At 54.4% G+C, this 12,885-nt stretch overlaps 1 protein-coding gene across 1 annotated transcript in view; it reads right to left on the bottom strand.

Moving 5' to 3' along the window:
* Positions 1-3,021: 3,021 nt before the first annotated feature.
* The window catches only part of Fibcd1 (fibrinogen C domain containing 1), a 29,322-nt gene continuing 19,458 nt past the window's right edge, over positions 3,022-12,885 (bottom strand). The window contains exons 5-7 of the mRNA XM_027423867.2: positions 8,408-8,504; positions 3,723-3,902; positions 3,022-3,281 (exon numbers count right to left, since the gene is read on the bottom strand). Coding sequence (XP_027279668.1) covers positions 3,022-3,281; positions 3,723-3,902; positions 8,408-8,504 — 537 coding nt within the window. The remainder of the gene's footprint in view (positions 3,282-3,722; positions 3,903-8,407; positions 8,505-12,885) is intronic.

Raw genomic sequence — 12,885 nt, forward strand, 5'->3', positions numbered from 1 at the left:
GTTGGCCCCTCCCCCATCCCCAGTTCCACAGCAGCCTGACCCCAGGCCTTTGGATTTATGGATCCCCTGCAGTGGTTCCATAGCATCCAGCAGCCTTCCCCCGAAGCAGATGAAGAAACCGAGGCTCTCCAAGGCCCCCAGACCATTGGCTCAATGTTGTTTCACCTCAGTTCTGGCCTCCATGGGTCTTCTGCCAGTATGTTGCCCCTCAGATCACAGAACAGGGATCAGGGCGGCCATGGTCATTGCTCTTGCCCCTTGTCCACATCTCCTGCCTCAAGGCTAAGCCGTCTTGGTTGGAGCTGGAAGGTCACACTGCTGCTCACAGTCTTTCTGGTCATCTAAGGCCTTGCTCTCTCCCAGGAGTGCTCCTTGGGGGCCAGGACCTGCAGTGACCATGGCCACAGACTCCTGTGCTCCACCAAGAGGCTTGTGGTGTCAAGGATGAGGGGACAAGAAAGCCATGGGCAGTGGTGATGCGACGCTACTTCCGCCCACAAACACCTGAGCCACCAATGAAACAGGAGAGGCACAGGGCTCTAAGCTGATCTCCCACCAGCAGAGGCTTTGGGGGTGGGGGGACCAAGGAGCTGTCCACTCACTGCGTGCTAGCTAGGTGGCCATTGTCATGACACAGATATAGCCAGTTTGGGGGCCTTTGGTGGAATCCACAGAGCCAGCTTGGGCTTGGAATGAAGTTTCGATGGTTTGCAAGTAGAGACAGCCATGCTGCCAAGACCCTAGTGTGGGCATGGAAGGAAAGCGGTGTGGTGTGGCCAAGTAACACCATGGGACTCACTCAGGTAAATTTGACAATTCCATTGTCAAACCAAAGTAGGTCTGGTGGGTCAGTGACCATAGCCTGATAATGTCATCCATCATGTCTAAGTGGACCTGCCCTGCCCCCCAAAGTTTCCCAGCATTCCTGCTTCCTGTGGACACTCTAATGTCAGGTGACAGGCATCTTGCACAGACATCAGACCAGTAAACTCCTCAAGCTGGGGCTAGAGGCTGTGGCCCAGTGTGCAGTGTCAGTGTTCCCATCTGTCTTCACAGGGTGCACACTAGGAAGGGGAAGGCAGGGCTGTTGGCCTGACCTCTCCCCACTCTGAATGGCTTTGTGCCCACTCGGCCAGTATTTGGCAAAGCCACACCCCCTAGAGTACCAGCCTGGCCTAGGGGAGGGTTTGGTGTCCCTGGGTCAGTGATTGGGCTCTGAAGGACTGTTGTCCCCAGTGTGTCCGGATAGGAATGCATGTCACCCTCATCTGGCCACAGCGGCCCACTGGGATGAACAGCTCGTGTGTTCTGCAGCCCAGCCGTGGCCTGGAGCCCACGCCTTCTGTCGTACACTCACATCTGTGAATCTGTTAACATCACACTCGCAGGAGTTTGTTTGATGACACATCAGAAAGCGCTCAGCACTTCTGAGCAGCAATGACAGAGGCAGCTGGCAGCAGAAGCTACTCAGCACCGGTCTCGGCAGCAGTGGGTAGTGTCTGCCAGGACCCACCTCTGCAGTGAGAGTAGGTGCCAGGAGTGGAGGAGAGAGGGAATGAGAGGGGACTTCCCTGTGTGTCCCTTGTCCCATCAGAACCCTGGCTACTCTGGGCTGGATCCACGTTTCTTGCCACCAGCTGGGGACCAAGTAAGCAACAACTGGTCTTTTCCAGTACATAGGACAGCTTTGACCTTCACAAAAGGCCCAATGCCCAACATGAGGGACGGAGCGGGTGGTACAGTCCATCAGTGGGGTTCAGGCTTTGCTACAAGTCTGGTGGAAGGGAAGGGTCCTTGGGTCCCATGGGTCCTTGCCTGCCTGCCTCCAGGTGTCCCCTCCTTCTGCCAGAGGAGGGTCACCATTGCCATCCTACCTTCCAGTCTTTTCAAAGCTCCCATCAGCTTCCCACAGGACACAGACGCTGCTCAGCTGCCAAGCAGGTAGCTGAGGGCTGGGGCTGCAGCCTGCCCTCCTGGGAGATCACCTGTAGGGGGCACTGGTGGGGTGCAGGTCCAGATGTCCAGCTGGCTTGATTCCTCCGTCTCCTGACCCGTAGGCCCTGATGGCAGTGGCCATCATCACCAGCAGGGGGCAGACTCTCTGCAGAGATGGCAGCCTTCGGGCCATGCTGAGTTCCGTGGCTTGCTTGCTTTTACTCTCTGGCTTCTGGGAGGATCCTAGAGGCAGTCCTCCGAAGTTAACAGAGCACAAGAGCCTAGCACAGCCCCACCTCAAGTGGTTTTCATTGGTTAGATCAGTCCTACCCCTGCCCCAAAGGCGGGTAAAGTGGGGCAGGAGCCATGGCTGCCATGCAGGAAGCCAGGTAGACCTCCTTTGAGTGGGGAGAAGCCAATCAACTTTGAAAGCAGCCAGGGTAGAAACCTGTCAGGTCTGCAGAGGCCCAGGGAAAGGCAGCCTAGGGGGCTGGCCTCAGCCTTGGGGCTTTGTAGACAGCTGTGCCCCAGGCCAGTTGGCCACAAGGCCACAGGAACAAGCAATGCTCAGCCCCAGCTATTCAGGGTATCTGATAAGAGGTGGGGTCTCCAGACCCAGAGGGAGTGGGCCTGGGGCAGGCAGGCAGTCAGGCAGGCAGGTGTCAGAAGGCCTGAGTTTTCCGCTTTGATGGGCCAGAGGGGTCCGGAGTGCTGTTTGACCCCTACTCTGTATGTTTTCACAAAGCCAGGAAAAGCAGGGATGCTGCCCTGCCAGGAGGCAACAGGCACAGCACAGGGACTAAAGTTGGGGCAGGTGGGATTTGGGGTGGCCAGGTGCCAGTCCCACTGGTAGAAACGAAATCACGTCAGCCGATAAATAGGGATCTGGTTGTGAAGGGTGTTGTCACTGGCTCCTGGAGCTGAGTTTAAGGGCTGGCCCTAAGCCATTCCTAATGAAGAGCAGGTCAGCCATGCACAGGTGGGCAGAAAAATGTTCTTGCAACAGCGGGCACGGAGTGGGCACGGGGTGAGATGTGTGGGGACTGGACATAAGCAGAGGACACTAGTGCTGGGCAGTGTGCCAGTCTAGCGGTCCTCTCGAACCGGCCGGACCTTCATCTCTGAGAACTTGAGTGAATACTGCCAACCAGTCCAGGAGGACCACTCGATGCCATCTGCGTAGGAGGCATGAGCGCCACGAAGGTACTGGCCATTGAGGTTGGATGTGTGGCAATTGCGGTACCACCAGGCTCCTCGGTAGAAGGCGGCACAGTTATTCTCTGAGTGGTCGCTGTCCCGGTCCTTGGTGGTGAATCTCATGCCACTGTGCTTCAGGAGGGAGTCACCTGTATGGCATGTGCACACAGGGGTGGACATCTGGGCAGAGGTATACACAGGCCCCGGAACACTGTCCACCAACCGTGTGAGCCTGGGTGTGAGTGTGTGCACGCCGCCCTTCAAACCTGTGCCCAAGAGCTCTGCTGCCAACCCCACACCACAAGCATGCCTTCTGGCTGTTCCTGTGTCCAGGCTGCCTCTACCCGCTCCCAGCATTCTGGAACTCCCATTCCTTTATCTGAGAGGAGAAAGCCAGCCCAGAGGTCTCTTCTACAACTTGATGGCCCCACAGAATCCAACCCCAGGAAGCCCCTGGATCCTGCTTGGGGCTCAGCTCTTCACTGTGAAACATGGAAACTACTCAGGGTTGCCCATGGAACTTGTGACCCCGGGAGGCAGAGGGGTTTAACCCGGCAGGCCAGCTTCCCCTGCTGCACCATGAGCCTCACCTGCAGTGCCTGAGTAGTCAGCCACCGTGAGTGGGTACCCATCCTCCTCAGGGTCCACAGAGAACAAGCCCACACCGAAGCTTCCATAGTGGGCATAGGCAGTGCCATTGTCAAAGTCTTCTAGGTCCACGTGCAGCTCATAGGCTGCTTGTGTGGTCAGGGCGTGGATCCGCTTGAGCCCTGGGGTGGGGGGAGATGGAGGAGGTCATGGATACAGGGGCACCCCTCCCACCAAACGGAACTGATCACCTATGCTCAGGACAACTGCTAAGTGTGTGCTCTGCGCTCTGGGCCACTTCCTTCTCCCCGAAGGCATGATTTTGGCAGATGCGGGAGACTGAGTTATCGTGTTTATATCGGGCCTTGCTCTCCAAATGTAGTGTGTGTTGGCATCTCATGTATGTGCCATGTCAGGTGTCCCCTGACCCTCTCCTCCTCCCCTTGTAAGACAGGGTCTCTCACTGAACCCGGAGTTTATGGATTCAGCTAGGCTGTCTGGCCAGAGAGCTCCAGGGACCCCCACCCCTGTCTCTACCTCCTTAGAGCTAGGAAGACAGGCACATGACACTGCACCTAGCATTTTACAAGGGTATGGAGACCCAAATTTGGGTCCTCTTTCCTGACTGGACCATCTGCACAGCCCCCAGTCATAGGCACTTTGAGGCGACAGCTGGTAGAGAGATAGTCAGGACGTGAAGTTCAGATAGGGGTGGTGGCCCCTTATCTGAACCTGGCCTGCAAGCCTTTGCATGAGCTGTTTTCTCTACCTATTCCTTAGCACCCTGTTACCTTTCTGTTCAGCCTAGGGAAGGTGGCTGGCCTCCCCTGCTGATCCAGACACCCCCCTTCTTCTTAACATTCATCATTCTGGTTCTAGCAGGTTCCTTGTGAATTTCTTGCCAGCTTAGTTCCCTAAACACAACTCTGCAGTCAGTGTTTGCTGTGACCCCAGTAGGCACGGTGGGACCTGGCATGACACATGCTCAATAAATACTTCTCAGTTCATGGAGCGAAGGCAGTGCCTGCATCTCCTGCTATCCCCAGGTCCTGATTCTGCCCCCCCCACTACCCAACCCGTCTTTCCTGCCTCTATCCCTCCCTCCCATTTTCCTGTTCTCTGGCCCTTGGGCCATCCCAGGGTCTCACACAAACAGGACACTTCCCTCCCTTCACAACCAACTCTTGATTAAGAGGGCACTTAATTAAACGCCTCACAAGTTCACCGCCTACACTGTTCATCAGCCCCTCCCCGTGGGCTAGTATTTAGGTTACTATGTGCACAAAAGCTTTGTGGACCCTCCCCTGCTCAGCTTTGGTCTCCTCTGCCGGGCAATCTGTAGCCCATCACAGGATTCCTGGTCCCCCTTACCCCACTCAGAACTGCTGACTCAGCTCAACCCAGAGACCTGAAGGATGTGGGTTCAAGAGCTGCAAGAGCAGGCAATCTCACCACATCCTGTTTCTATGCCTGGGCTGTTACCCCAGGGCTGGTGGCATCAAGGCAAGCTGCTCTCTCTCTCTCTGCACATGGCTTGCACACCTGTGCAGGGCTGATGGACAGATGCACAGGCAGCAGGTGACAATGACAACAATCCTCACCTGGAAGCCAGGAACCGTTCTAAGCACCTCCTGCATAGTGATAGTCAGGCAACATCAGAACGTGATTAATTACAGAGCCTCGGCACGACCAGTGGTTGAGCCCACTGCACGCTGCCCAGAACCGGCTGGGGTGGGGAAGGACTCAGCAAGGCAGGCACAACGATCCCCTATCGTATGGGCTGGAGAAGGAAGGTTCAGAGAGGTGGAGTCTCCTGGCCAGATCACACAGCTGGCAAGCAGCTGTGCTGGGATTTGAACCCAGGCAGAATGCTTCAGACTTTTTCAGGCCTAGCCAGGCATTTCCCAGGGGTGCTGAGAGATGCCCTTTCCCATCACTACATGGTCACTGGGGTCCAAAGACCTACAGTCAACATGCCACAGCTGGGTTAACAGTACAGGGCTCTGTATGCACCTGCCTAGTGCCTGCACTGGGGCTGCTGGGTAAGCTGTCTGGCAGTGGGTGGGGCTTCTGAGACTCATCTGTCTTCAGTGCTCTCCCTTCCCTTTCTCAGCCTCCTCATGTCTTTACTCTAGGAAGCTCCAGCTCTCACCAGCCTGAGACTACTGCCTGCCGTGTCTCTGATCCCCGAACAATGGATTGGGAGCTATGATGCAGTCCAGTTGTCCTTCAGAGTGACAGAGTACCCTACACTGCACACAGTCATTCCAGGGAGCTGAATCTAAGGGGCTGGCTAGATGGCTCAGGTGGGCAAAGGTACTGGCTGCCAAGACTGACAACCCAAGTTCAATCCCTCGACATAGTGGAGAGAACTGACTCCCATAAGCTGTCATCACAGACACACACACACACACACACACACACACACACACACACACACCATGGGACACACATATATGCACACAATAAATGGTAACAAATATAATTAAATTTAAAAATACAAAACAGGGCTGGAGAGATGGCTCAGAGGTTAAGAGCACTGACTGTTCTTCCAGAGGTCCTGAGTTCAATTCCCAGCAACTACATGGTGGCTCACAACCATATGTTATGAGATCTGGTGCACTCTTATGGTGTGCAGATATACATGGAAGCAGAATGTTGAATACATAGTAAATAAATAAATAAAATCTAAAAAAATAAATAAATAAAATAAAAACACAAAGCAGAACAAATAAATGAAAATTTAAAACATGGTAAATAGTGCCTAAGGAACGACACCTGAGGTCAACCTTTAGCACACACACACCACACACACACACAGACACCTACCTGCCTCCATGCACCCACCCCACATACAAAAACTAAAACTTCAGGAGTAAACAATATCGGAAAAAGGCTGACAGGTAAATTAATGAAAGCGAACGTGTGGTGTGTAGCCATAGCCACAGTATGTAAAGAGCATCTGTAAGTCAATAGGAACAGAAGAAGCCCCCACAAGAAGGTGACAGGTTTAGGAGAGAAGAGGTGAGGCCATGGGAGGCTGAAGACCTCACAGTTGACATTCTTGTCAGGGCTGCTCTCGTCTGCAGAGCTAATCAAAGCCTTGCTTAAATGCTTCCTCCCCACCTTCTGCAGCCGCTGATAGATTTCAATTAAGATGCCACTGAGCAGTAAGGCGCCAACCCTGATCCAAGCTTATGGGTGGGAAGCGGGGACAGGGCCTCTAACTGGCTGCCAACAATTTTTCCTTCACATATCTACCTTGGGGTGGGCGAGGAGGAATTTCCTATCCATCCTTGTTTGCAGTCCCTTCTCCTAAAATATCATCAAAGCATGCCACATTCCTACCCATTGCGCCTGCCTGGGCTCCACATACCTAACATATCCAATGGGACTCGTGGCTTCAGGTCCATCACCTGTAGAAGGGGTATTGGGAACAGGACCACCCTCCCAGCTGCTGTGAGGCCCCAGGGACTGATGTGTGGCACGAGCTCTCAGTAAACTCGGACCATGGTCCAAATGATGTGTGGCCTCTCCTCATGGAAAGTCCCATCTGGGTACTGGGATGGGGCAAGTCCTACCCTCCTAGACCCCGGTCAAGGAGCATGAACTTAACTGGTGCCATAGGACGGCAGGCTGCTGACTATAGCACCCATCTTCCTCCACCCTGCCATGGGGCCTGCCTTCCACATCCACAGGGGTGTCCATGGAAGTCTCTTGGCATCCGGCACCCTCCGCCCAGGATCTCAGCGCCTCAGATGAAGATGAAAGTGCCAAGTGGACTGGCCACTCACTGAGGGTTGCTCACTATCCCCGCATGACTACTGCTGACCCTGAGGGCAGGGGCAATGTCTCGGTTATCCCCAGTCCTCCTGATGCCTGAGATGGAGCCCCTGAACCCACCATCGCTGGAGTGACCCAGGACTGCAGGGAGCTAGCCAGCTGCCAGACAGGTCAAGGCTTCCTGCTTCTGACCTAGAGTCACTGGAACAGCCCTTCCCCACCTGGTGTACAAGGGACTGGGGACCCTCGGCATCCTCCATCTGTCCCTTCCCAATTCCCGATTCCCATTCATTTAGTTTGCATCTCAGCATGCATTTGGAGATCAGATGACAACCTGTAGGAACCAGTTCTCTTCCACAGATGCATCCTGGGAATTGAACTACAGTTACCAGGCTTGGGGGCAAACACCTTTACCTACTGACTTATCTCCCTGGCGTTTTTTGGTTTATCAACACTATTGTTTTTGAGTCAGGATCTTAATATGTAGCACCACAGTCAAGACTGGAAATCCTATGCACACAAGGCCACACTCAAACTTATAGCAATCCTCCTGCCTCAGCCGCTCTAGTGCTGGAGTTACAAGCATGAACTATCATGTGTAGCTTTTGTTTTTGTTTTTCTTGCTGGACTACACAGCTCAGTCTGGCCTTAAACTATGTAGCCTGGCTGGCCTGGTACTGGGGTTCTCCTGCCTCCAGGGTGCTAGGGCCACTCTACCCAGCTTTCTCCATCATATTTAACAGCTCTGGTCCACGGGACCCACTTGTATAATGCTCTTCAGTTGGCTCTATTCTCATGGTCTCCATCACTTGGCCCTCCTGAGACTATGATGGAATGCATTTACAGAAAGGCAAGAAACGGGCAGGGGCAGAGTATGGAATGTGCCCAGTGTGAGGACACTCACCCAGCCAGTGTTCCCCTGTGAGCTTGCCGAAGCCTTCCCGGTATGCCTCCCAGCCTCGGAAGAAGTTCACAGAGCCGTCCTCCCGGCGCTGAAACACCTGCAAGGGGAAGGGAAGGGAAAGCATGGGAGTCTACCACCTCAGGACTCTAGCCCCTAGGCTCCTGCCCTTACCCACAAGCTGCCCTGGCCCTGGGATCCTGGGACACAGGGATGGGGTGGGTGGGATGGAGAACAGGCCTTCCAAGTCCCTCAGTTGCTCCTGGCTCTAGGACTTGGCGTAGCCCTGGGTCTCAGGAGCTTGTGTTGGCCAGAGGCAGGACTGGCTGCCCCACCACAGATCCCGGGAATGTCCCTACAAGGAGGGGTCACCATGGACAGGCAGGCAGGGCAGCTCCCAGGCCCAGCCCACTTCCGCTGGGCCCCTCCTGGTTCTCACCAGGAGGCAGAGGCCTGAGGCTGTGGCTCAGCTGGTAGAGTGCTTGCACGAGCTCTGAATTTTGTCTCTGCCTAAGCCAGGCATGGTGGCACAGCACTAGGAGGCAGAGGCAGGAAGAGAAGAAGTTCAAAGTCATCCGTGGCTACACTGAAAATCCAAGGTCAACTTGGGCTTCATGAAATGCTGTCACAACTAAAAGAGACAAAGAAAGTTAGAAATGAGGGGGGGGGTGGGCATATGCTTGGAGTCTTTATAGGCGTTGTTGTCTGTTTTGCTTGTTTTGGGGACAGGTTCTCACTTTGTAGTCACCTGTCCTATAACTCACTACGCAGCCCATAGCAATAAATCCTCCTGCCTCAACCTCCCAAATGCTAGAATTGTAACCACACACTACCATATGTCATCCATTCTCAAGTTTTTAAGCAACTCCTCATCTTAGACTTGACCCCCTGATCCCCACCTCTTACACAACTCCTCTCCCCAAAACATACACTCCTGGTAGAACCCAGGGGGTGTGGCCTGGGAACCCTGAATCCAAGTCACTTCTCAAGCGAGGACCAGGAGCCCAGAGCAGGCATCGGGTGTGACTCGGGTACCAACCAGCCGCCGAGCCACCAGAGCCGCCTCTGTTCTTTTTTAATAACATTCTCGATTTGGGAGTCTGGAGTCCCATTGGTTAAATTGCCTTGAAATAAGGACCGTGCCGGTCCCGGCCCAGCTGACGAGTATTTACACGATCGCTGACAGTCCCGTTCCGGAGCCGCCTGGCCCACGCCGCCTTTCTGTTTAACAAGCCTTTTCCTGCTCATTTGCAGAGGCAGCGCCCACTTGCCTCCATCTGTGTCTGATGTCAGAGCTCTGGCTGCCGCTCTCATTACTAAGCAGCCCGGTTCCGGCAACTCGGAACCTCCCGGGTACCCAGGCAGAGCAGCAGCGTCTGCTCGCTGAGATGCACCAGGTCCCCAGGGACACGTCAGTCACAGGCAGTTGGGCAGCTCTGACGTCACGGGCTGGGGGGGGGGGAAGATGACACTTTTTTTTTTTTCTACTGCCCCGACCTGGTCCTGCCCTGAAATTTCAAGTCCTCAGGAGGGACCTGCTGGATGGAAAGAAGTTCGATAAGGCTGGGGAGATCTGAGCGGTGTGGAGAGCCGTATTGACGGCCGCACATTGGGACCCTGAGCACGCGCCCTTTGAAAGGCTTAATCCTGGCAGAAGCTTAGGCCCTCCGGAAGGCGAAGGCGGCAGGCAGGCTGAGCCTGCTTCTGTTGGAGGAGGAGGAGATCAGCAGGAGCAGCAGGCTGGAAGCCCCTAGCAGGCTCACCTCCTATTGGAGGCCCTAGGGTCCCCACCCCCGGGACTCAGCCGGGTCAAGGGGAGGGGTTGAGTTGCTAAGGGTCTGGACTCCAGAGCCTGGCTGTTGCATACCCTTCACCTCTCTAAACCTGTTTTGTCATCTGTGAAAGACCATGCCTGGGCTGTGAGGTTCCAGGGCCTCATGCATAGTAGGTGTGCAGTCAGCGCTAGCTGGATAAACATGAGCGCTGTAGGTCTGCCCACAGTCTCCTTTGCGTCCCTCTCCTTCCCACCCTGCTCTCTCTTCCAAATGCCAGCCCCGCGGGTCTCCTCCCCAGCCCTCCTGTGCAATGCCTGCTGCTACCCTCTTTCAGGTGTACAGTCCCAGTCAGTCCAAGTCCACCGCACAAGGTCCAGACTCTGTCCTCAGGGACCTTGGGACTCTCCGCCACCACACACAGGACACAGAGCAGAGAAAAAACAGGTTTGCACAGAGAAATGCAGCTGCCTGGGACGGCGAGGCGGGGCAGAGCCCTGGCCCAGACACTGACCTGCTACTAGTTCAGCTGTGTCCATCCTCCTTACTCCTCACAGTAAGCTCTGTGTCCCAGGACCTCCAAAGAACACCCTTCTAGTGCCTTGCCTAATGTGAAATGGAAGGTGGGATGCCAGGCTTCCAGTCCCCGCCCTCACACACACACAGGAAATGAAACCCTAGTGGAGACCAAACAGGGAGGCCTGGTGAGAAGAGGCATGTCAGAGAGGGAACAGCGCCTCTCTCAGGCAGCTAGGCCCAGCTTAGGCTGTAGGCTGTAGGGTTTAATGCACTGGGGGCCAGATGAGTCCCTCCTGAAGGACTGAGGGACCACTGAGGTCTCTGGATGGAGCCTCCCAGTTGTGCATCCCATCCCCAAAGAGCTCAGAGCTGTGGGCCGGGCCCAGCCTGCTCTTCAGATACACTGCAAGGGTCCCACAGTCCGAAGCTATAGTTCCTGGAACTTGGCCTGATTCTGCCTTTCCCTGACCCTAAAGGGCACAGTAAAGAGCGTCCCGACCATCAGATCAGACGGTGCTGAGCCCATTACTTCCCTCCACAGCACCTGCTGTTCACCAAATCCGTCCTCCAGCACAGATGAGTTCTCTGTTTCTTCTGTGTTCTGTCTGTTATAGAAGATAGAAGCTGGGACAGTGGCAAAGTAGCCACCCACATCCTCAGCCACTGTCCCACCGTTGTTCTCAGCTGTTAGCCACTGCACTGTCCCCATTGCACCATGAGCTCTGCCTGAATGGTCACCTGGGGCAGACACACACATCCTGGGCCCACCAGGGTCTCTTGCTTCTTTTCTACCCAGCAAAGAGACACCAAAATGAAGAATGGCTATTAATTCTTGTTAGATTTGGCCCCGAAGAAACCATAGTGTTGGCCTGAAGAGATAGATCCGGTCAAAGTTGCTCGCCTTGCAAGCAAAGGACCTGAGTTCAAATCCCTAACACCCATGTAGAAAACTGGGCATGGCTATATGCACCTTTAGATGCTGCATTGGAGGACAGAGACAGGTGGATCCCAGAAGCTTAGTGACCAGCCAGCCTAGGAGAACGAGCTTCCCGTTCAGTGAGAGATCTTGTCCTGAGGCAATAATGTGGGGGGGCAATAGAGGATGACGTGCAACACCCTCCTCTGGCCTCCCATCACAAGCACTGGCACGCATACCCACCTATACATCCACGTGCACGCACTATGCACCTGTACACATGCACACACATACGAAGCTAAGCCAAGTGTGAGGACACACTCTGCAGAGGCAGACAGTGGGTCCCTGGGGATGGATGGCTGATCTTTCCCACTTGTCAAGCTTGATGACTAGGTCTCAATTTTTTTTAAAAAAAGTATATAAACTGGGCATGGTGGCACACACCTTTAACCCCAGCACAGAGGCTGAGGCAGGCAGATCTCTGTGAGTTAAAGGCCAGCCATGGCTACATGGTGAGACCCTGTTTCAAAAAAAGAGAGAAAAAAAGTGCACATAGCCTGAAGAACAGCATCAAACATTGTTCTCTACTTGCACACACATGGACACACATGCACAAATACAAAGAAACTCTACCATTTGCCAACAAGGCCATTGCAGTTGGACTGAGACAGACAATGACCCACTTAAGAGGCCACTACACACCCCTGCCCACCCTTTGAGGGGCCACTGCACATCCCTGCCCACCCTTGAGGAGCAACTACATACCCCTGCCACAGTTTTGGAGGTGGGACTTTGAGATCTTTGGACCAGGGCTCAGAGAAGCCCACTTCCCATGCCCAAGGCCAGATGTATAGTTTACACTGGAAACCGAGGCTTCGGGGTGTGGGGAATAAGCAGGCTGCGCCATTTCCTACTGTGTCCTCCTCTGTTCCACTCCATTCGATTTAAAAAAGCAACGTTGATCACAACCCAGGAAATTGATTTCGCCACCTGCCGATGGATCCGGGCCCACAGTTTAAGAACCGTTGCCATCAAGTTTCTGGGTTCTGACAAGGGCTGTGCTAGCCACAGGTCAAATATCGAATGACTGAGTGGCCCTGAACTCACACTGGCACCTGCTGCAGAGCACTATGTGGCTTGACAAATCCTGAGAGGTCCTTGTGGCTCCAGCTAGTCACAATACCAAGGTGCTGGGCACGTGGGCATGTTTCACCAGACTCTGGGGCCCAGGGCAAATGGCAGCTGTGGCTTTAGAGTTCTGAAAAACCAGCTGG

This window comes from Cricetulus griseus, chromosome 6, assembly GCF_003668045.3.
Source record: "Cricetulus griseus strain 17A/GY chromosome 6, alternate assembly CriGri-PICRH-1.0, whole genome shotgun sequence".
In the NCBI taxonomy this organism is placed as follows: Eukaryota; Metazoa; Chordata; class Mammalia; order Rodentia; family Cricetidae; genus Cricetulus; species Cricetulus griseus.